Source organism: Strix uralensis, chromosome 18 (assembly GCF_047716275.1).
Source record: "Strix uralensis isolate ZFMK-TIS-50842 chromosome 18, bStrUra1, whole genome shotgun sequence".
Lineage (NCBI taxonomy): Eukaryota > Metazoa > Chordata > Aves > Strigiformes > Strigidae > Strix > Strix uralensis.
The window spans coordinates 13200664-13222967 of NC_133989.1; the positions used below are offsets into that span (position 1 = coordinate 13200664).

Genomic DNA, 22304 nt, shown 5'->3' on the forward strand with positions numbered 1-22304 from the left:
TGACAAAGAGGAGCAGTACCTGTTTCGGATGAGGCAGCCTGTTTCCTACCTCTCCAACAACAGCCATCAGCAAATGCAAGTCAACAGACCCACAATTTCTGAAATTACATGGTTGAGAATAAACCCCCTGTGAGATAGAGCTGTGATTCTCAGCTGAACACCCCACATGTTCATTTTCCCCATGCTAAAACCCATCCCCTGAGCTGCCCACACCTCACCCACTAACTGATCCCACCACCAAGAACTCAAACCCACCATCAGCCAAACACCCAGCAGAGCCAGAACTGGGCAGAATCACTTTTATTCTACAAGGATTACAAATGCTCCAATCAAATGTGCCATGTAATTACTGCAGTAATGTTATAAAGCAAAGTGGAGGTGGTGAATAGTTCATACTGCTTTATTTAGTGGCAGGTGATTAGTTAAGTTGCAGGGGTTTTTTTCCCTTCATCTTTCCCTTTTCTGTGAAAAATTCAATTTGCCTTAAGGCAGCATTGAGAGCTGATACAGACCTAATCCCTCAGCAGCCCAGACCTGACCTGCTGCAAATTTTCACCTCTATCAAGAGCACAAAACCACATTCCTCTCCCTGACAATACAATGGCCCCTGGATCCACTTACCTTCAGGCCCTGCTTAAAACCTGAGCTGCAAAACACATTATATAATTGTGAATCAAAAGTCAAATCCGTGTAAGCCAGCAGGTGAAAATGCTATAATGCGTTTTGCTTGTTTGGCAAGCCCTAAAAAGCATCATTAAATATTTTCTATATTTCTTTCTTTAAAGGCTTACAGTTTTTCCTTCTCCTCCCTTCCCTGCTAGGGTCTTAAATCCTTTCTGCTCAGCAAACATTAATTTTCTTTTGTCCTGCTAGTGCTAAAATTGACATCTCTGTTCATCACTCTTCCTTCCCAGTACACTTAATTGACCATTATTGCTAATAATGTCAGCAGAGATCTGGGAGGGATACTTCATACCAAAGTACTCCTGGGGAATCAGCTCAGGGAGCAACTGCAGGCAGAAATAAGCACTTATTTCTTCTTTCAGCCCTGCAGAAACAGAGAGCTTGCAGTACACTCTCCTCCCTTTACATTCAGAATTTTAAGAGAATAATTTGAAGGTCGTATTCTAGAGCACAAGTTGTGTCAACATCCTCTTGATGACACCCTGCTCAGCTGTATTCTCTCAGAGGTGAAACAGGGGCCTAATAGCGGCCTTTTCCTCTGGAGAGGTGGATAAATGGGTGTCAACTTGCAGCTACGTAGAAGGAAAAAGCACAAATGTATTTACATTGCATCAAAACTTGGGGGTGATGACTAAGAGCTCAGAAGTGAACCAGCAATGTGTAGACCAGGCACATCGTATCAGGGTACAGGTGAAGCACGTTCCAGCCACCTAACTCTGCTCCTGCTGAAGTCATTAGTGCTGAATTTCTGCCAGGAGAAGATAACTGCTCCCAGGCTCAAGGACTTGATGGCAGAACTTGTGCTGTGCAGGAGTACCATTGCTGGATTGTGAATCCCGTGGGATTTACCAGGGATTGCAGGGAGAGGCAACGGTGCCAGCCGCATGGGTTGCTTCGGCCGCAGGCAGGGTGCTGGCGTGGAGGATCCCCCTGGTTTGTGAAAGTGCAAATTGTAAAGATGCACCAATGCACCTTTCCAGAGCATCCCCGATTTAGATGGCCACGCTGGTGATGTGCAGGTACTTGGAGGTGGGTGAAAATGCCTCTGTGTGCTCCGGCTCCCACCTTACAGAAGCCTTTGCCAAGGTGGTGCACATGCACCAGCTATGAGCCGCTCTGAAAAGAACACAGCGAGGGGCTGGGCAGGACAGCAGGGTCATTTCTACTTCTCTACAAATTTTCTGCTTCCCAAAATGGCTAGTAAATGTAGCTTAGGCAAAAATGGGAGAGAGTAGTGAAAAATGGAGCAGGTCTTCTGGAGACTTCTGGCAATCAAAGGCTTTTCATTCTCTTTTCCATGAAATGGTGCTGGGAGGAGGAAAAGGGATGACTTGGGAAAATCCCACTGCTCCCCCCACACCTTGTCTGCAGCCAGGGAAAGGGGATGCTGCAGGCACGAAACAAGGCTCCCTGGGATTCTCTCTCCACATCTCAAGCAAGGCATTTTGCATTTTATACCCTGCCTCTATCCTAGCTAACAGCTTAAACTTCTTTTTCCAAAAGCTAAATTATTTAAAAAATATTTCCATTTAGTCATTTGAGGAAACTCTCTTTTCTCTGGAGAAATTATTCTCTCTTTATGTTCAGTAAGGAAGAAATTAAACATGATCATATTAATTATGGTTCCTCGTTTAACATAAAACTATAATCAAATGGCTTATATGTCTAAACAGTTGTGGCAGCAGTATTAAGAAATTATGACATTAAAGGCTTGCACTTAAGTTCAAAATGTTTAAATTATACCTCTCAGAAGGAACTGATGCCACATTTAGAGAGCTACAACTCTTCATTTTCAAGTAGAAACATGAAGGAGCAAAACACTTTCAAAATATACATACTTTTGCTTTAATTTCAAGAAAGTCCTTAGGACACCTATGAAACAAAACTAGATTTTTAAAATTTTTTTGCCTAGATTTCAGCCACAGTGACTTCTTCAAAAAGGAAGGGGCAGCCTGGTTGAGCATCTTCTGACAAAGCCTGTGAACAAAAATATGCAGAGGACATGAAGTCTGCAAAGCTGGAGCAATGGAAATTGTCACTTCTTGCAGGACTTGACTTGCTGTGTTTCTACCAGCCTGGTGGGGACTTCTGGTGTCTGTGGCTCCAAAGAAGTCAGCCTCAGATTTGAGGACTGATTTCCTGAGCCAGAAAACCCTGCAGCATTTCTGTCTGCACTTCAGGAAAAGACTTCCTTCAATTCAAGAGCTGGAGCTGCTCAAACACCCTTCTAGAAGGAAGAAAAATAGGAAATTGTCACTATAACTGCTCAGAACAAGTCATGGGGGGGTTCCTTCTATAGGAAATGCAAAATTGCTATTTTGGGTTCCAAATCAGAACAGCAGGGTTTTAGGGGGTATTTTTTGTTTGTTTTCTTAATATCCGCTTCTTGCAGAATAGGGACATTCACACGTGAACCAGCTCCACTTCCCGTGTGGCTCCGTGTAGCTCAGTCCCTCTGCTGCCGGCCCATGCAGTGGGGTATTGGAGAGTACTTTAACTTTCAAGTTCTCCTTGAAACGGTGACCGTCTACTTAAACCTTCCCCATAAAGCCTGGAGCTCGAGATAAAACCCCTCTCAATGAGCCCTGCTTCCCAGATTGTAAGGGTGTACTCTGATACCTGATAAAATCAATTGTTTGTGACTGCTGGCTCCTGTGACTGAAACAATGACTGCTTGTAAAAACTGCCATCCATAGCTCGCTAAATTTGCAATTAGTCTCATTTCCAATCTCTCTGCAAGGCATACGGCACAACCAGTGCTTACACATATTTCAGATCCCAGTATGTAAAATAGCAGAGTAGGTTGAAGGTGATATAATATTATAAAGTGCATTCTGAATTGAGTAAACATGCTCAAGGGGGTTATGGCTCCTGGGAATTGTTGTCTTTGCTACCTGGGGAATCTGTTGTGTTGTGAAAAACAGTATTCACTGGGATTTTTAGAATGCATTCAAGAGAATGGACTCATGGGTAGCATAAATATGAATTATCCCCTCCATTTTTACATCATTATAAAAGTTGGTTTCGTTCAATACCCAGATAAATCAATCTGGGCAGTGAGGGGCAGAAACAAAACCTCCTGTGAACAGGAACAGCAAAGGGTATGGACGTGTAAGTTTTACATCACACTGGGAAGTGAAGCCCTCGGGACCTGGGGGATCATCCTTTCCAGTCTCAGTTGAGCCCTGAGGACAGGGGTCGGTGGAGTGGCCGGTGCACCCCCAGGACACTGTGGACAGGAGACCTGATCAAAGCTTCCCCAGATCATGCGTGTTGGGCTTCTCCCAGCTCTTCCAGGCATGAATCCACAGCCTGAACCCAGTACAAAAGCTCTGCCACCTCCTAATTCTTGTCTTCCTAGAAAAACACAGCAAATTCCTATAAATGCCAGATTCTTCCTCGCATCTTCTCCACCCGCTGGCAGTGCAGCACCATCAGCTGCTCCTGCCTGAGGAAGAGCTATGGGCCATGCCTGCTGCTGACACGGGACACTGCTGGGGCCGAGGAGGGCAGATGCAGGGCACAAGTCATCAACTTGGGGACAATACAACTAATTTGTCCTCCCCAGGCGATGGAAAGGTCCATCGCTGCGTGGTGCCACCACGGCAGGGCACCAGCCCTTCTTCCCGGGCTGGAGTGTGCCTGCGGGCAGCCGGGCTCAACTCTTCCTGTTCCCAGGCCAGAGGACACTCCCGGGGCTGAATATCAAAGCCCTGCTGTGAACAATGTCAGCCAAAGTGCATAAACAAAACCTAAAGAGAGGTCACAGCAGTTCCCACAACAAGAAGTTACCAGTGGTTAACAAAGGATAAAAGCAAAAAAATGAGCCCTGGCCCCCAGTTCCTTCCATCTGCACCACCCTTGAGCAGGAGGGTGTCCATCACTGGTGAAATCAAAGCTTTCCTCTCCATTGTTTCCTCAGCAGCAAGAACAGCCCATGGCCCTCTGCCACTGCAGAGCTGGATAAAAGCAACTCGGGCCCCCCCCACAACAGGACCCAGGACTCTTTCTGTCTCTGTACCCGCCCCGCGGAGCTGCAGTAAAGCCCCTCTCCCAAAGCAGCAGGCAGGGCCAGACGCAGTGTCCTGCCCCAGCCCTTCACCTCTGGGCATGGCCTGGGGCTACCACAGCAGCTTCACTGCAGGCTGGGGAACATCCACAACACAGCACAGTGCCTCCAAAGCGGATGTTCACAGTCCAGTGGGGTGTTGCTACTCCAAAACCCACGTCCTTGCAGAGCTCTGTCATTTGGATACCTTAACCTGTCCTTTCAACACATGTCAGAGGGCAGAGTACTGCGACGGTGATGGATCCTGTGTAAAGACAGACTCCGGGAGCACTGCGTTCACATGCCTCCCTGGCTACGTAGTATTAACCAGCTGTAATTATTTACAATCTTCTTCCTGTTTTACACACACACCGCTACTGCTCCTATTCTTATACTCCTCCCTCAACATCTCCTGGAGGTCACTACCAGGACCAGGCTGGAGGAACCTTTGATTCAACGCAGCTTTATGATTATTAGGGTAAATTAATGACTGAGCCTGGCAGAAAACTATTTTGACTGAACAACCTTGAACATCGCCTTGTCTATATGGAGAGTCTGTTCATATTGCAGCGACTGGTAAAACTTCAAGTGCCAACAGCCCAGGAGTTCCACTGGGCTGCAGAGGTCCCACTCCCTTTGCAGAGATAGAAGTCTCCTCTGCTTCATCCACAACAGCATAAGCTTGTTCCAATGCGATCTCCATCAATGACAATACTTACAACAAGGCCCAAACAATGAATTAAAAACTCTGTTCACCGTTACCAGCAAAAGCAAGGTTTGCCGTGCGGGGACTATCTTTCAGGGAGATTTGTACCCTAAATGGGGCTTTTCATGAGAAACCCACTTAGTATTCCTCTAGAATTCCAGGAGGGTGAAATCCCCCACTCCTTCATCTCATTAAGGATGAAGGAATGCCAGGTATGTGGCAGGAATCTGGGGTGAGAGGAGGAGTGGGATATATTTTAACCAAGCTATGGTGTGGAAAAAAAAAAAAGTGATGTAAGGATCAGGATTTGAAATATATTTCCCAGTGCTGAGAAGCCATGCCAGCCAGAAGCATCGTGCTAATGCACATGCTTAACCCAAGGGACATAAAACTAAGTTTAAAGATGACAAAAACCACCCAACACTGCCACATCCAGCAATCAGAGGTGCTTTTCCTAACACTAGACAAGCTATGCAAGGTGTTATGCAAGAAGCTTACTAATAGCTCAGACCCAGTGCTGGCAGATGGCATCCACCTTGTGACAACCTTCCTCCTGTGCATGGTGGGGTCCCAAGGGCATGTCACTGTGGATACATCTCAGAAAACTGTTTGGGACCTTCTTAAGGTATTTTGCCTCTGGAGCGTTGACATAGTTTTAGTTGACGGCTTCTAGATCTGGTGGATTTATCTAAGCATAGCAGACGAAACGCTGGAAGGCAGGTGGTGCTCAAGGTGAGAGGGGTGACAGGGGAGTTCACCCACAAGGAACAGGGGGCCCATGTGCCCCAGGGGACTTCTGGCCATTCTAGCAGCGACTGAAGTTATTTCTAAAATTGCGTGGAGGAGCCCTGTGAAAGTCCCTGCCAGCCCACAAAGCAGGGCAGGAAGATCAGACCAACAGGCTGTTTCTTATCTGAATGCAGTTGGGCTGCTGTTCAAATGCAGAAACAAGTGTCAGCAAGGCAGGCTAGTAGTTCTTATTTATTACTATTGTCCTTTGAAGAGAGCAAGAACACCCTGAAGAACAAAATCTCCACATTAAAATCTTTAGTGGAAAGGTAAGACTACCCAAAAACTCTTTGCACACACTCGAACACATCTCCAAGCAAGCCTCAGACAAGGCAGTGAGTCCCCAGCCTCCCAGGCTCTTAGGGGACAGTTTTCCCACTGTGCGTACGGAGCCATTTAGGGGCACGGAGGACGTTCCAGGAAGCAGTGCAGAAATAGGGTTATAGTTTAGAGAAAAGGCGGAAAATCGGCCTCAGCTGCAGCCAACAGCCTCCTACCCCTCCTGAGCATCAGGGCACTCCGTAAAGTGCCACAGCAGCCCTGTGTGCCACCCCCATGTGCCACCCCCATGTGCCACCATGCAGCTGTGAGGCTGTTGGGTGTGCAGGTTGCCATCACCCCTCAAAACTTCTCCCACCCAGAGCTCCACCATGCACACAAGGCACCCAGTGTACCACGGTCTTCCTGCTGTCCAATTCTCTATCATCCACCGTGTTCCCAAGTAGTTCAAACATGAGCTTAGACGCTTTCCAAAGGTGTCTTCTCTGGAATCCATTTGACATAGGTTTGAATAAAGTCACACTTTTTCCCAGCATGTTGTAAAGCTCATTTGTCCAGCCAGACTTGCCAAGAGCAGTGCACCAAGCTTCCCCAGGGATGAGCTTCTTCTAGGTGTAACAGCCTGACTATGGCTACTGGAGCACAGGAACTGGACACCTTCACAGAATCTCACTGGCAACATAAAAGATTCCCTCCCTATCAGCACAGCACATCTATTTCCTGACAGATGAGGGGAGAAGCTGCTTCATACTTCACCTCAGTCCTGAAATAAATAAAAAGCTAAAAAACTACTGTCCTGCTTAAACCCAGGAATTTTAAGAGCATAAAAGCTTCCAAGTCAGACCATGAATCCAGCTTACTTCATATTCTGACAGTGGTCAATAGCAATTGCTTAAGAATAAAAGCATACCTGTGTGGAGGGATTCTTACCATCCATATACTTCTTCCAGCTTCAGGCAATGTGTAGTTTGAAGACCTTTTACTTGACTCAACTGTGCATTAAGCATAGATGGACCTATTCTCCATGATTTTAGTTGACCTCCCCTTCTTCCCCACAAAGCCCTTTCCAGCCTTCCCACCACCCTTACTGTCTTCTACAGTAATTATGCACTCTGTGAAACCCTCTGCAAGCACCATTCTCAGCTTTGGTGTTGCAGATGCTGAGGCACAGAACTGAGGTCAGAGCCAACAGCCACGGCTTGTCATGAGCAAACACAAACGGATCCAGGTCTCCTGACTCTCGGTGCAGTACTCTCATCATGGTCTCTGCTGCATTAGGAAATGGAAACCAAGCCCAGCGCTCAAAAACAGTAAGAAAAGATCTCTAAGGATGTAAAAACCCCAATACAATTAAAAAAAAAACCCAAAACAGAAACTTGAAACTAAGGCACTTTGCTGCCCTAAGAGATAGGGCTGGGCTAGTGTGATGAACAAGGAGGGGAAAAGGTGTTTGTCAACTAAATATAGGAAACTGAGTACCTGAAAAGAGGGAGCGAAAGGAGCCTAAAGAACTCTTGGGAAACCATGCTGGGGGTTTGAGCCATTTAAACCTGAGAAGTTTTGTTGAAGCTGATGCTCAGGGACCAGCCTGCTATCTGCACAAAGCAGTGGGAGTGAGCAATGGGAATCAGCACAGCTGCTCTGTGCCTGACGTATCAAACCGGGGTGGAAATCCCACCATATGACTTTGGGGATAATGTTAAATCCATTACAGCATTCTCCCCTCCCCTGCTCATCCCACACAAGCTTCAAAACTTCTGGTTTATGACTGGCTGCTAGAGGATCATTGCAGGCTGTCTCTGGAGGGATAATCCTAAATTTTAAGTGACAGTTCATGGCCATCTTCTCTTTCTTCTGAAACGCTGTCTTACACAGCGCATTAAGTATTTCGGAGATTAATAACTGGAGCAAAGAGTTCTAATCTTGGTGTCCTAGCAGAGATTTAGCAAAGAACGGTTAGTGTTTGAAGTTGCTATGGCACAGGAAACATAAGAAGCCTTGAAGACCAAAAGCAAGGCTCGTATGCAGCTCAAACGGAAATCTGGGACATTAAACACGTGATCTATGTTTAGTCTCCAGGGCTTCTCACTGACGTGGTGTTTCCACACGGAGCAGGTCTTAGGGACCCCGTGAAAGGTGGAACCCAGTTTGAGCTCTCTTTTAGATTAAGTAGACCAAGCTCACCAAGCTTGTTAAATTGCAACTTGTACTTTTTGTATTCTTTGACCTGAATTAGGTGATAACTGTATTGTATAATAAGGTTGCTTTGAACTTAATATACAGAGGACCAAATGGAAACCACTTGACCGTCTCTGAACTGGCAATTGCACTTTGTCAGCTCGGAGGAGACCCACCAGGATAAACACGTTACAGATTCTGAGGCTGCTTGCACAGCAGCGCACTCAACAGCAGCCCTACGACCACTCGGCAAAGGCCCTCACAGTGTCAGTTCAAGTTTCTTGTCCACACAATGATCTCTTTTTTTTTCAGTAAACAGTTTTCTCATTCTAACAATTCCTCCTACTCCTCCTCACACAATTAGAAGTCCCATTAAAAAGGAGCCAAGCAGGTGCATTATTGGCCTGCTCCCCTTTCAGGTGGCATAAGCCACAGAAGAAATTGTGCAAGCCCTTTCTGGGTTTGGTGAGCACCGATTATATGAAAAAACACCAAATTCTGCACGTGGGTATGAGAAAACCTTGTCACAAGTGTCACAGTGATGGAGCTCCACAAGGACTCTGACCAACACTACTGTCAAAAATAACACCACTGTGTCCTCCTGCCCTCATCACCACACCCTTTTTCCATTTTTCTCCTGCCAGCACCAATGCTCATTTAGCACCACAGCAAATTGTATCAGGGAACTGAATTTAAATGGTAACGTTAATCCCGTTTTGCAACCTTCACGCTTTTCATGGTGCTACTCCAAGCAACTGAATGCCCACCAGCACATTCAGAACAGCCTGTGACTGTGATCACGTTGTCCAAGTTCCTTAGTTACTCTAGCTATTGTGGGGATAAAGTAACAAATCAATGGCTAATGTTGAGGAGATTATAAAATTATGCTTCCTTGAAGCTGTTTATGCAGCTGATCTGTACAGAATTAGGCAGCTCTGCTTTGAATTAATGCAAGTGAAGTGGTTGGCACAATTTGGCCAAACGTTTAAAAGTAATATAACCATCTATTACAGATACCCTTTTAGGCCTTCATTCTGGAACAGTTTTACGCACAACACCCTCTTATCTACTTAGCAACCAACACCAAGTAGGAGAACAAATTTCTGTATCTTGAGTACCCACTCTGCCGTGATAGCTAAAGATGCGTCAGAAAGGGGTCAAATAGCACTGGGACATCATATACTCTACTCCAGGTCACTGACAAGAACGAGATCAGAAAATACACTTGGGTGGGGTGTGACTTTGCCATGTTTCAGCACAGCATGTTCTTCCACATTCTTTACCACCTATAGAATTGCCTTAATGGTCTTGCAAATTAGTACGCCTCCAGGCAGATAGGGATATGATCAATAGTCCAAACTTGAGGTTACCTTAAGGCAACAAGCTCCCTTCTCCTCCTCCTCCCCTGCTCAGCAGCCTGTTAGGACCCCGCCAAAAGTCCACCAAGACCTGTACCCCACCCGAGAGCAGCCAGTGCTGGGCACCGCAGGAGCCGTGTAAGAGAGCAGGTCTGTAACAACGCTTCCCTCATACACTTGCGGAGGAATACGTCACGGCAAGACCTCCTACACACAGGCGTTGAGACCTCTGTGTTTGATAGCAGATTTTCCTTTTTTTAAATCATAGATCTGGGTAATACTTTTTGAATCCAGAAATGTTGCCATCCTGTGGCAACAAACTCCTCACTTCAGCACCAACAAGCACCTCATATCCTTTGTTTTGAATCTGCCAGATGACAAATTACCTTGATGCTCTGCAGCCCCTGGGGCCAGTAAGCCACCACCTCCTCACCTTCTTTATACCAGCCTGATATTTTCCCCATAGTCTTACCTTTTCCAGCCTAATAGTTTACAGCTTTTGCCAAAGTAATGGAGTGTGCTTAGGTTTCAATTCAGCATTTAGTATTGATTACTCTTTTGGGAAAGCAATAGCAAGTTGTTCAGTGTGGCACCTGAATCCCCAGTCGGATTTAAGCTAGAGTACGTTGTGCAGCAGGACAGGGGCCTGGCTGCAAACCTGCATTTTTCAGCAAGGCACAACCAATCCAATACATCCTTATTGCTGTACTCTTTAAAGAGGTCAAATCACTGAAACACGTAAGTTAGTGGTAAAGCAAAAAGTTTGTTTTATTGCTAAAACAACTTTTGATAAAAAAGCCCCATCAGTCAAGAGCTGCCTTGCTCAGCCACACTCCTGTAAAAGCACTTAAGGACAGCACAAGATTTGGCAGTCCTTCAGGACTGCGCTTTACGGAGGGTTCTGTCTTTACAGCTCAGCAGTGCTTTACGTGACCAGGTCTCCAGTTCCGCCCAAGACATAATAATATCACTGATAGAAACGAAATCAGAAAGTATCTGAAATCCTGCTGCTTGTTCTGCGGTGGTTTAGCAGAAAGTGTGTCTCAGGAAGGAAATCAAACAAGAGGGCAGTGCAGGAGGCCCCAGGAGGACAGGCGGGGATCAGCCCCTGGCCTCAGCACCACCTCCCGCCACGCACCACCGCTCAAGGGAGACGCCTGCTGGGCTGAGCCGCTCCACACAAGCCCTGGCCCAGCCCTACAAACCCAGCACGCTTTAATTAAATAAAAAAAATCTCTAAAACACATACTCTCAAAAACCCCTCAGCCTTACTATGGAAGTTTATAAGATGGTGTTTTGCTCTGGAACGCACTTCTGTGGTGCTCCTCCTTGCTGATGCACGCACCTGTGCTGGGCACCAGCAGCACGAAGCGTCGCAAGTGCTACAACCGGGCCAGTGGCCGCCCCAGCACGGCTCGTCCTCCTCGCTCAAGTGACTGGATGAGATGCTTGGTGCTCTCTGAGCAGCCAGCAAGGCTAGGCTGAGGCCTGTGCTCCACACACAGCCCATTCTGCACACCAGTCACTCTTCTCTTCTCTGCACTGCTCTCCCCATCCGAGGGTCTGTGCCGAAGGCGCGGTGCTACGCCTGCTCACAAGGATTGCCTGCGCTGGACGTCAGCGCTCTGCTGGGTGCTAATGCCTCTGCTGTCCGTGGCGCCTGCTTTGGAAGGCGAATAGGGACATAAACATTTGAAGCACAGTGTTCCTTGAGGTATTCTCCCCCTTTTTCTTCATAGTCTTTTCTGGTTATCCAGCCTTCCTCACGGGTCATGTATTCCACTGCCCAATCCCTAGCCCCATACCAGGCATCTAAAACAGGACTGGAAGCAAGGTGAACCTGGATGGAAGGAAAATAGAACAACAATGTCAATTCAACACAGGAGAGAAAAGCCCTTTTTACCCTCATTACAGTGGTACAAGACACAAACAACTGAATTTCAGAAGTTTGAGCTGATTATTCAGTGGGGAAAAGTAATGTTAGGAATGGGTTTGAAGCATGTTTTCACCTTGAGATCAATTCTCAGTGAACCTGCTTTGTTTCTAGAGGTTGAGAAAGCACATGGGTGTGTCACATTCACAACCAACAGCCCTCACAGCTGGAAGCCAATGCTGGAAGAGTTGGTGGTACTGCAAAACAAGTATCAAGTGCTCCAATGAAACTTCCTCCCTGCTTGAAGTAGCAGGGAGGAATACTACAGGCTAAAAAAATTGCAGTATGTGGGGAAAAAACCACATGTGCTCTTTCCACTTGTGTAGATTCACACTTCCATTTAAACTACTCCTATTACTCCAGCATGAACTGCTTTCCTGGTTCAGCTGTGGGCTCGCCAGTCTAGACACCATGTAAATCCCACATGTGATATCTGTGAAGTGACATGGACCATATTTTAATGGAAAGAAGGAAGCTCTTATTCAGTTACAGGCAGCAGCATTACCATCAGAAGAAAACACGCTCATTTTCTTCCCACAGACACAAGTTACACACTCAAAACTTTGCAAGCAATATCCTTCCTAGAACTACCAAGTATATGGCTGTAACTAAGTTTCTGTCAGTCACACCTGGCTCAGAGCTACATACAGTACCTACACAAAACAAAGGCTGTGGAATCACAAGATTATATTTGCACTGCTTTTTCTTTTCTCCCCAAGTTTACAACCTGATTTTCTATTCCAGGAGACAGATTTGAGGAGACAAGGTGGTTTCTGAACAGCAAGGGAGACCCTTGCAAGTCTCATTACAAAATGCGTGGCAGACTCTGGGACTTGCCCAGCTTGTACTGTGCTCGCTATTGAAAAGGTTGCAAAGGATCACAGATACTGAATCTCTTTTGCTGCTGTCCCAGACAGTCATTACATGTAACAAACTGAACATGTCACTTAGTTTTGAAGCAAGCAGTTTCTCCCAGCAACTACTCCTAACAGTAAGTCACTTGTTCCAGATAGCAACTGTCCCAATCCTAAGAAAGCAACCTGCAAATTTCCAGCCAAAGATGCTTGTGTGTGCATGGTGTTTTAGCTGAAGCATGTTGTCCTTTTCCAAGGCATCTACCCTACTCTCTCTAATGTTTTCATAAAGAGCAACTGTATCTTTGCTTAACCTTCATCTTCTCAGGTCAAAAAAGCTGTTTGCAGTGTCTTGTCATAAACCACTCTCCATTCCCACGCTCTAAGTACACCCGCTCTGTACCTCTCCCAACTCAAATTACTTTTGAGTGCAGACGAATAGGCTGTTCATGCAAATATCATGTCAATACAGGTACCTGAAAAGATGACTTGAACGGCCTCATTTCAAGGAGCTCCTTCTGGACTCTGGCTTTCAGTCCAGGGTACATTGTATTTCCACCAGTGAGAAAAACATTCTGGACAAGAATAGCTTGTTGTTCCTTTGAATACCTACCAGGAACAAAAAACAATTTCAGTCTTCCTCAAGGACATCTGTCCTATGAATTGAACAGCTAAGGGCAATACTGACTCCTTGTCTTCAGGATTCATTTTGAGAAACTTCCTTCACTTCCCTAGTATGAAAACCTGAGGTCATTTTTCTGAAAAATCAAGGGGTGGCAGAAGAAAAGCCTTAAAGCACTCTGTGCACTGCACCCCATAAATCAACAACTCAGTAGAGCTGGAATTCTTAAATTTCAGAAAACACAACCTCGTATGTTCAAACAGTTCAGGGGTGACATTTTCCTAATGCTAAGTTGTCTGGAAATAGTTGTCCAGCAAGTGTGCCTATAACAAAAATGTCACCCCTGATTTAGGTCTTGCAAAAACAGAGACTGCCAGCTCATTGTTTCATGGGATAGATATTTATAAGGGTTTGTTGTTTCTCTCTATAACAAGTTGGACCAGGGGTCTCCAAAGTGCAGTGTGTGCAAGACAATCCATTGGGGTGCAGGGAGAAGATAATTTTTGTGCCGTTAATAAATAAATAAATCAAATAGTGCTTATTTCACCTTCATCTCATCCTTTTTTAATTTCTATTTTTGTGTAGGTTTTAAAATGTACATAATATATCAGTTTAGTAGTTCCTGTATGTAATTTATAAATATTGGAGCTGTGTGCTCAAAAATTTTTTACTGATGCGCTAATCGATCAAAAAAGTTTGGAGACCACTGACTTAAAACAAGGAGAGTTACAGATGGTTTTCAGAACAGGAAGACAGGTCTAACCTGCAATGCTCAACCCCAACAAAAAGAACTATTCAAACATATTTTCTGAAATTATTGTTAAGTAACCAGTATTGCAAAAGCTGATATCAAAACAATGCTAGCTTCTTTGAAGTACGTGCCAAGTAGCTTTGTAAACTCACCTCTCGAGGACATATTGCATGGTTTCTGCTATACCAGCCTGGTCTTCTCCTATCAGGGAGGGCTGGAAGACAATCTCTGGAGCCCTGATTCTTTCGGTGCCAAGGAAAAGCTGGTGGTACTCTGCCAGGTTAAACACGGGCTTTGAAAAGATGAGATTGAAAAGTGGTGGGAAATTATGTTAAAGAACAGTAATGTTCTAGAATATGCAAGGTTTGCAAACAATTCTGTACAAAACCCAGGTTGTAATGCTCTCACAGAGAAAGGGCCGTGCTGTAAAAGGTTCCAAAGGCCAAGGAAGATGGAGTTTTCCTATATGTTATTCTGTGTGGTGCCACACAATCCTAAGGCTCAACCTCACAAGTTGAAAAGTTGTATCCACTGGGATGCGATATTAGGCTATGGATGACACACAAAAAAATTTGAGGACTTTCTTTCCCTAATAACATGGCACTGCCACAACAGGCACTGCCTGCAGAGTGAGCCAAGTGGGTATATTCATGTTCTAAACCATCAGCTAAGATTCCAAGATGACTTCTCTCTTAATGTCCTGTTCAGATAGTTTAAGCATCTCTTCCAAGAGCAGGCAAACATTCGCATGTGGAGAAATCATAGCAGCAAGCTCTGGCACAAGGTGGAGATACAAAAATCAAACCTGCACTGCAGCAACAGGCTTCTCAACTTCAGGCTGTTCCTCAGCAAATAAAGGTTCAAACTCATTAATACTTTCCACATCCTCCAGTGACTGTTCACTGCCTAATGGATCCAAATCAGGAGTCTGGAAACAGAGAAGGTTTATTATGGTCTGTTAGCTCAGGTGTGCTAGGCACACATATGACTTCAATTCTGGTGACAATTCAACAATTTCAACACCCATCTCCTCAAATCTCAACTTTTTAACATGCCCGAAACCAAACATGCTGTTCTCCAGCACTGAAGACAAAAGCCAAAATGGTGAACAACACAGAAAACAGAAGACAGACATTCACTCAAAGCATAAAAATCAAACACTTTCAATAAATTTATCATGACGCCAGCTCAGATATTAAAGGCCTTAGTCAACAGTCTGACTGCCAGCATTCTAGCCAGCCACGTCCTAAACATAACAACATACTAAAACTTATTAAAAAAGCTTTTTAAACTGGTTAAAACTTGGTGCGCTCCCAGCACCTCTACCTGCTCTATAATTACCAATAAATTCTATGCCTTGCTTGTGTGGGAGTGGAAAACAAATATTTGCTAGCTACAAAGCCGCCACACAGTTCCAACCACCTAGCATTTGCACACGGGGTATACCAAAAGCCCTTCTATTTTACACAGATGAGAAGGTGTTCCCAAAACTCCTTCCTCCTGAAAAGCATCACTCAAAATCTTAGAGTGCTTCACTGTTGTGAAGCAGGAGCAGCTTTTTAATTACTCCTTTATTTTTGTGTTACAATGCTACCTTTGCAATTTTCGTGCTAAAGATTTGTTTCTGTTATTTTAAATTTGAAACATTTGTTGCAACATCTAGCAAGCAATACCAGGATGAGATAAAGCTAGATCATTTAAACGTTCTTAAGTATCTAGCTTACATCCACTTAAAACCCAAGCAATTACTCAAACTGAAGTTTAAGCAGTGTTCATTGTCACAGCAAACAAACTGTAGTCACCTGAAGGTATCGCCAGCATCTAATCTTTGTTAAATCAATTTATTTTTATGTTTAAAAAAAAAAAAAAGGCAACAGAAAGAAACATAGAACTCAGCTGAAGGCTTGGCACAGACCCTAGGACAACATAATTAGCTCTTGGACTCCTCTACACAGCCACAGAGGGATGGCCTATCTTCACAGATGGGTTTGGTGATAGTTGTAGGCGCTCTCACAAAGCACAGACCAAACAAAAAGGTTTGGGAATGCATTCCAAGGTCCGAGACTACACCTAGTAAAAAGGAGTGTGGGATCCAAGACAGACATGTTGGAACTTGGGCACAACCACTGAGCAAAATTACAAGAAGCTAACAGTCTTTCAATTATCTTTTTTCTAGAACAATTTATTTTGACAGAAGGCAGAAAGATTCTTTATCACAATGGTAAGGCCATCACCTACTTCAATTTCACTCAAACGCAGACACTCTGATTCTTACACAGGCTTTACTGATAAGGATAGGCAAAATAAAACACCCAGGTACCTGCTCACCTGCTAGTTTTGGCTATATCTCAAGTTCCATACTTGACACAAGAACTCCTGTATCTGGCACCGCCCTCCTCTATGCTTCAATTTTTTGTTTTTCCTCTCTACCTTTTCCTGAGCAAAGACTGATATAACTAAAAAAACCTCTATCTCATGTGACTTGAAAGGCAATTACAAGTAAACGCACGAACAGTCTTAGAGCATCTCTTAGAAGCAGCTGCTATGTGCTGTGCCTGTATTAGTCTGGCAGAGCGGACAAATAAGCTTCTCATCCTCAAGACAACTCCAACAACCAAGTGTAGCAATTAATCTTTCATTGTTAAGTAAACAAAATAGGACATGCTGCTTAACCGCACCAAAAAAAATAGCCAAAATGAAGGCAAAGGGTTAATTGTTTACCATAAAGTTCTCTGCACCTGAAAGGGAAGAACAGAAAGGGAAACAAATACTGTTTTTAACAAAAAGCTTGATAGGCTCTTCTATATCTTTAATGGAAAGCTACTGACATTTAAGGATGGTTGCTTTAGGATTATAACCACTTGAGGGTTAAGTACGTAAAAACTCCATGTCATTTAATTGTCAGACACTGAAAAAAAAGATAATCTTTAACATACAGGCCCACTTATTTCCCCCAAATTAATGCAAAAACAGAGTTAGAGGTTGGTTTAAAGTATGAACAAAATCATTATGTTAACTGCTGCATTTACAACATCTAAGCACGTCCAACTTAAGTAAGGACAGTGGCTGGCATACTCTGCCACGAGTAAGTACAAAGGGAAGCACTGGTATCTTCAGTGGTACCTTCTCTGACCCACTAGGGCTATTTTTTTTTTCCCTCTTCAACTTCTTAAAGATGTGCAAGAAATTTTTAAGGAAACTTACTGATTTCATATAACTATAGTTCAACTACTGTCAGGAACCCTAGAGATTATGCTTAGAACTATATGGAATCAAACTGTAAGATATGACCCAGAGCACAATGCAGAACAGCACAAGACGGGGTATTGATTTCAGGCATACTCTGTAAAATCAAAACTGTCACTTTCTATAGCTGCATAGGAAAGCTGCAAGAGAGAAGCAGCTGCCAAACTAACAATGAGTTGCAGTGTGTTAAAGCAAAAACTTAGTTCATCAAAAAAGTCTGAAGGGGCACATTTTCAAGCACAGAAACTTCATTCTCTCAGAGATAAGAAGAGGATTAACTTGGTGAAAGCATTATACCTCTGGCTTGCTGTCCACAACATCTACTTCAATATTGACTTCTGCCTGTAGGATTTTCTGCTTCGTTTGTTCAACAGACAGACTCAATTTGTTGATGTAAGACTGAAGTTCTTCTGCAGAGTCCATGTTCAGCTCCACCAAAGCTTTGTGGAATTGATCCATTTGACCATCTTCTAAAAGTTCCTATAGACAGATCAGAGTTAGCTGTGATGAACAATAGAGGCTACCTGTCAGTTGTGTGCATACAGACACTTTGCCTTCATTACTAGATATTATGATGTGCACGCTTCAGCAGCATTCAAAATATTTCACAAAAGTATTGTTCAGAATCTGGAAGCATCCTCTGCATCAATAATCTCTCCCTTTTATCTTGCAAGTAACCTTAAAAAGCCCCTATCAGAAAACACACAGGACAGTCGTAGCCTCTTTACAGTGATGCAGGACCCTCTGATAAATCTCCAGGAGCACCCTGCCCTCCTCCCAAAAGATCACACAGAAAACTCTGCCTTGATTACCTGTACATATAGTAACCTGTCCAGCCTCTCTTGGTCAAGCTGCAGCTTCTCTTCTCGACGACGTGCATTGAGTTCTTGAAGTCGACGTAATTGCTGCTGCCGCCTCTCCTGCTTTTCCTCTGACGTCAGAGTGCTCCCCAGCAGTTTGTTAGAGAAAGGCAGCTGCATCTTGTGCATGTTGTTCTCATAGTACTCTGGGGACCGCCACTTCTGTAGCTCTGAATGTTTTGAAAGCAAAATAACTGTTATGCCAGGCTGAAAACACTGATTCGCATGTTGTAAGCACTCCACGCTAAGTTCAGACTTAGAAGAAAGATGACAACAAGGGTCTAGCCTGGGATTCTATCACCTCTTGGCAGCTGTCCCCATATTCAGCTACCCTCTCAGAGCACCAGCTTCCAGTCTCATACTCAGTGCACATGGTTCTTTGTGCTCTGATCTCCAGCATGCAAGAAACACAAAGTACTAAGAAGTGGGAAGTGCACACTAACGTCTCTTCTCTCTTCCCCAGGTAAGGGAGAGTTCTCACACATCACAGGACTCCTGCAGGCTCTTTTGTAAGGGACAAATTTAAGAAAACACTTTTTCTTTGGCCACTACTTAAGATGACATTCCCCATGGAAGTTTTAACTTCTTTAATTCACAAAAAGTCATGAGAAGTGTCCTCTGAAATCCTGGAAATCTTAAAGCAGATAAGAAACATGGCCAGATGCAGAAATCACTCTAATGAATTTAACGTTTTGTTGGCAGCATAAAGTAACCAATAAAATAAATTCATTTAAATTTCTCTTCCTCTGACATAACCCCAATTTTTACTCACAGAGAAATTTGCACTAATACAGATTTTTTTTTTATTTTATTTTTGTTTCTATCTTTATGTTAAATTTAAAACTGTTGTCAAGCATTTCCCATGAGGTAGATTACCAGAAAGACAGCTATAAAGAAAGCAAAAGAAAGAGTATCTCTGCCAGAATCCCAGCCAACTTGAGAACAAGGGATATAGAGGACAAAACTAAGTTTGGATGAGGATGAACGCTATCTAGTGGTAAATTACAGCTGGTTCTACCTTCTATATAGTCCTCTGCAATGTAGCTATGCTCGTGCAGTATTTCCTCCATGCGACTGAGAGTGATGGCAGCAAAATGTCCTGGGTATTTCAGCTGAAGGAGGCGTTGAAGATATACAGCTGCTTGACACCCTCCAAGATTAATACGCTTGCAGTTTTTAGCATCCAATCTGAAAACGCAAAGAGACACAATTGAGATTGGAGAGATCCACAAGTTCAAACAGACCCACTTCCGCAGTATTATTTAATTTCTGAGATGGTCAGGTAGACAGATGAATATTCACAGATAAATATTTAAAGATTCAGTTACCAGAGAATCTAACACACCTCCTTTTCTCAGACAACAAGCATAATCACTGCTTTGTTTATTGCAGATACTTTCTGAAAGACTCTGTTCTGCTTTAAAAAACCCAAACATTAAATAATTTTGGCTACAGCAAGGAAATGCTCTATTTTAAGAAGAGAAGTGATGGTTAGTGGAGCTAGAAGTAGTTCCTTAACCTTTGTAACATTTCACAGTAGGCCAGGTGTAACCCTTGAAAATCTGAAGCATCTACCAGATATAATAAAGCCATTTCCTGCAGGATTTAAAAAAAAAAAAAAAAAAAAAAAAAGAGTAGAGCGACGTAGTAGCATAATCAGAATGGTAAAAGCCTCAGGAACTGCAGAAATCTCACAGAGCACTTTCTTTTGTCCCAAAGCTGCTTTAAAACCTATGGTTTTTAATGCCAGATCTTACTTGGGGCAAATATCCCCTTCTACTTTTGAAAGTACAGATCTATGCATGAACAGTAACTAAAAATACAGGATGTACAAGGACAGCACTGCTTCTTCAATTCAAAGTTCCACAGAACTTAGCAAACTCTGCAGACCTAGTTTTAACTTGTCAGTATAAATTAAGACCTGATACTGCAGGAGCTGGAATACTGAATGCTAGAGGAATGCGTATTTGCACCGTTAAGAAGTCAAAGACTGACAAAGAGAGGCTGCACCAAACTTCCCACACCAAGAACTCACCTGCCTTCCAAGACTGGCAAAATGTGCGTACACTGATAACCTGAAGATATTACCAAACCACTGCAGGGCCAGTTCTGCCTTCTGTTGTGGTAAAAGCTGTACAAGCTATCTACACCATAGGACACTTTTGGCACTTGATAACATTCAAAGAGGAGCTCTGACATCATTTGTCTCGAATACAGAGGATTGCACACAGCTTCTGTCAAAACAATTGGATGATCAACACAGCCCTGTAAGAGACAAGAGAAAAGAAAAATAATAAAAGGATGAAGGGTAAATCCAGGGATACTTATCCTTGCTTTTTCTTTTGAACATCAGCGATAACTCCTCCAAAACAGCAATGAGAAGGCACTTTATGTGCAGGCTATAATCATGTAAGTTAAATTATAGCTAGTGCTTAAGGGGGTAAAAAAGAAGTCCTGTCTACAGCAGAGCTTCCAATGTTAATTCAATCAAAGAACAAGCTCCTAAGGGTGGAGGAGAATGGATTTTTAAAAGCGTATACGAAATACTAAAAATCTTAGTAACCAAAATCTATGCAATGAAGAGGTGAAGTGAGAGTGAAAACTGCTGGAAGTTTAGTTCAGCATCAGGTAAAGCTTTCAAACTGGTGTTGTCACACTGGCAAAAGGCTTCATGGTCTGAGAAGCAACTCTCAACTCACTTGGGTATACAAAACAAGCAGTCAAGAAGCACTACTACTAAGAGCACTATACGAAACTAATAAATACTTAATGGCCTTCTCAAAAACTGGTCCTGGGCACTGGTGCTCAGCCACAGCCTGCCAAGATGCTGCAGTTCAAACCCCTCGCCCTGCAGTTGTATCCTTCCACTTTCGTTTTACCACAAAACTACCAAGAAATTAAGGGAATAGTGGGGTTCAAAAGACACCCCTGGGGAGCACCTGGCCCGGCCAGGGTCACCACAGCGTGCTACACAGGGCTCGTCCCCCAGGCCGAGGGGCACAACACAAGGCCCCAGTACAACCCAGGGCGATGCTGGACCCCCCCTTCCCTTTCCACGACGCACCCAGGCACAACCTCCGCGCCAGCCCCCCTCAAGGCCCGCGCCCGGTTCCCCCGCTGGCTTCAGGGCCCGGCGCGCCCCCTCCCCACCCGCTCCGCGCCCGCGGGACCTGCGAGGCGACGCCGAGGCGCTGGAAGACGTGGTCGAAGAGCAGCTCCTGCAGCTCCAGCTGGACGGGCACGTTGCGGTCGAAGGGCGAGCGGAGCAGCCAGCGCAGCGGCTCGGGGCTCCCCAGGTCGTTGCCCACCTGCGTCTCGGCGCCGGCCCCGCCGCGGGCCCCGCGGCTGCGCGCCGCCAGCGAGCGGAACCGCAGCAGGGGCTCGGCGGGGACGGCGGGGTCGGGGGAGGCCCAGCCCGCCCGCGTCTGGAAGGAGCCGTTGTCGATCACCAGCGGCACCGGCTGCGGCGTCCGCACGGCCGCGCTCGGCTCCAGCACCGGGTCGGGGGCCCAGCGCGCGTCGCGGAAGGCGAACACCCGCGAGCCCGCCGCCATCTTGCGCCCTCGGCGGGTCCCTCCGGCCGGCAGCGCGGGCACCCACACCCGTTCCGGGCCGCGGCAGCGCCGGCTGGGGGCTGCGGCCCTCGGCGGAGCTGCAGCCGCGACCGGGCCGCGGGGTGGGGGGAGCCTGCCCCCCCCCCACCAGCTCCCCTCTCAGGCAGCGACACCCGCGCCCTCTGCCACTCCGAGTTAAACTTGGACCTTGGGAGCTCCCCTTGTCCGTGACCCGCGTGGAAGTGGAACCGCGCGGCCCTGGCCTGTGCCGGGCCGCCCCGGGAGGTCACATACACGGCGTGTGCTTCCCGAGGCCCCGTCAGCATTCGGGGTGCGCATCTCCCCGCCGAAAAAGGGGTGACAGCCATGGCCGCGACACCCTCGCCTTTTCCACGGGCGTCCGGCGGATCCGCGCCCTGCCCCGTGGGGACGGGCACGCGGG

General features: G+C 45.4%; 1 protein-coding gene across 2 annotated transcripts; it reads right to left on the reverse strand.

Annotated features, from left to right (window-relative positions):
- Nucleotides 1-399: 399 nt before the first annotated feature.
- ACTR5 (actin related protein 5) lies at nucleotides 400-21877 on the reverse strand. 2 transcript variants are annotated; one of them, XR_012631403.1, is made up of 10 exons: nucleotides 21479-21877; nucleotides 20344-20573; nucleotides 19327-19496; nucleotides 18261-18478; nucleotides 17746-17928; nucleotides 15008-15130; nucleotides 14355-14494; nucleotides 13306-13438; nucleotides 11388-11882; nucleotides 400-2911 (listed from the first exon to the last, which is right to left on the reverse strand). XR_012631403.1 is itself a non-coding variant. In XM_074888118.1 (9 exons), exons 1-9 carry the CDS (start codon nucleotides 21860-21862, stop codon nucleotides 11625-11627), a joined length of 1839 nt encoding a protein of 612 aa, XP_074744219.1. In that variant the 5' UTR covers nucleotides 21863-21877; the 3' UTR covers nucleotides 10786-11624. The 2 variants fall into 2 exon arrangements, 1 of the variants encoding a protein (XP_074744219.1); XM_074888118.1 differs by lacking the exon at nucleotides 400-2911 and having other exon boundaries at nucleotides 10786-11882.
- Between the last annotated feature and the right edge of the window lie 427 nt (nucleotides 21878-22304).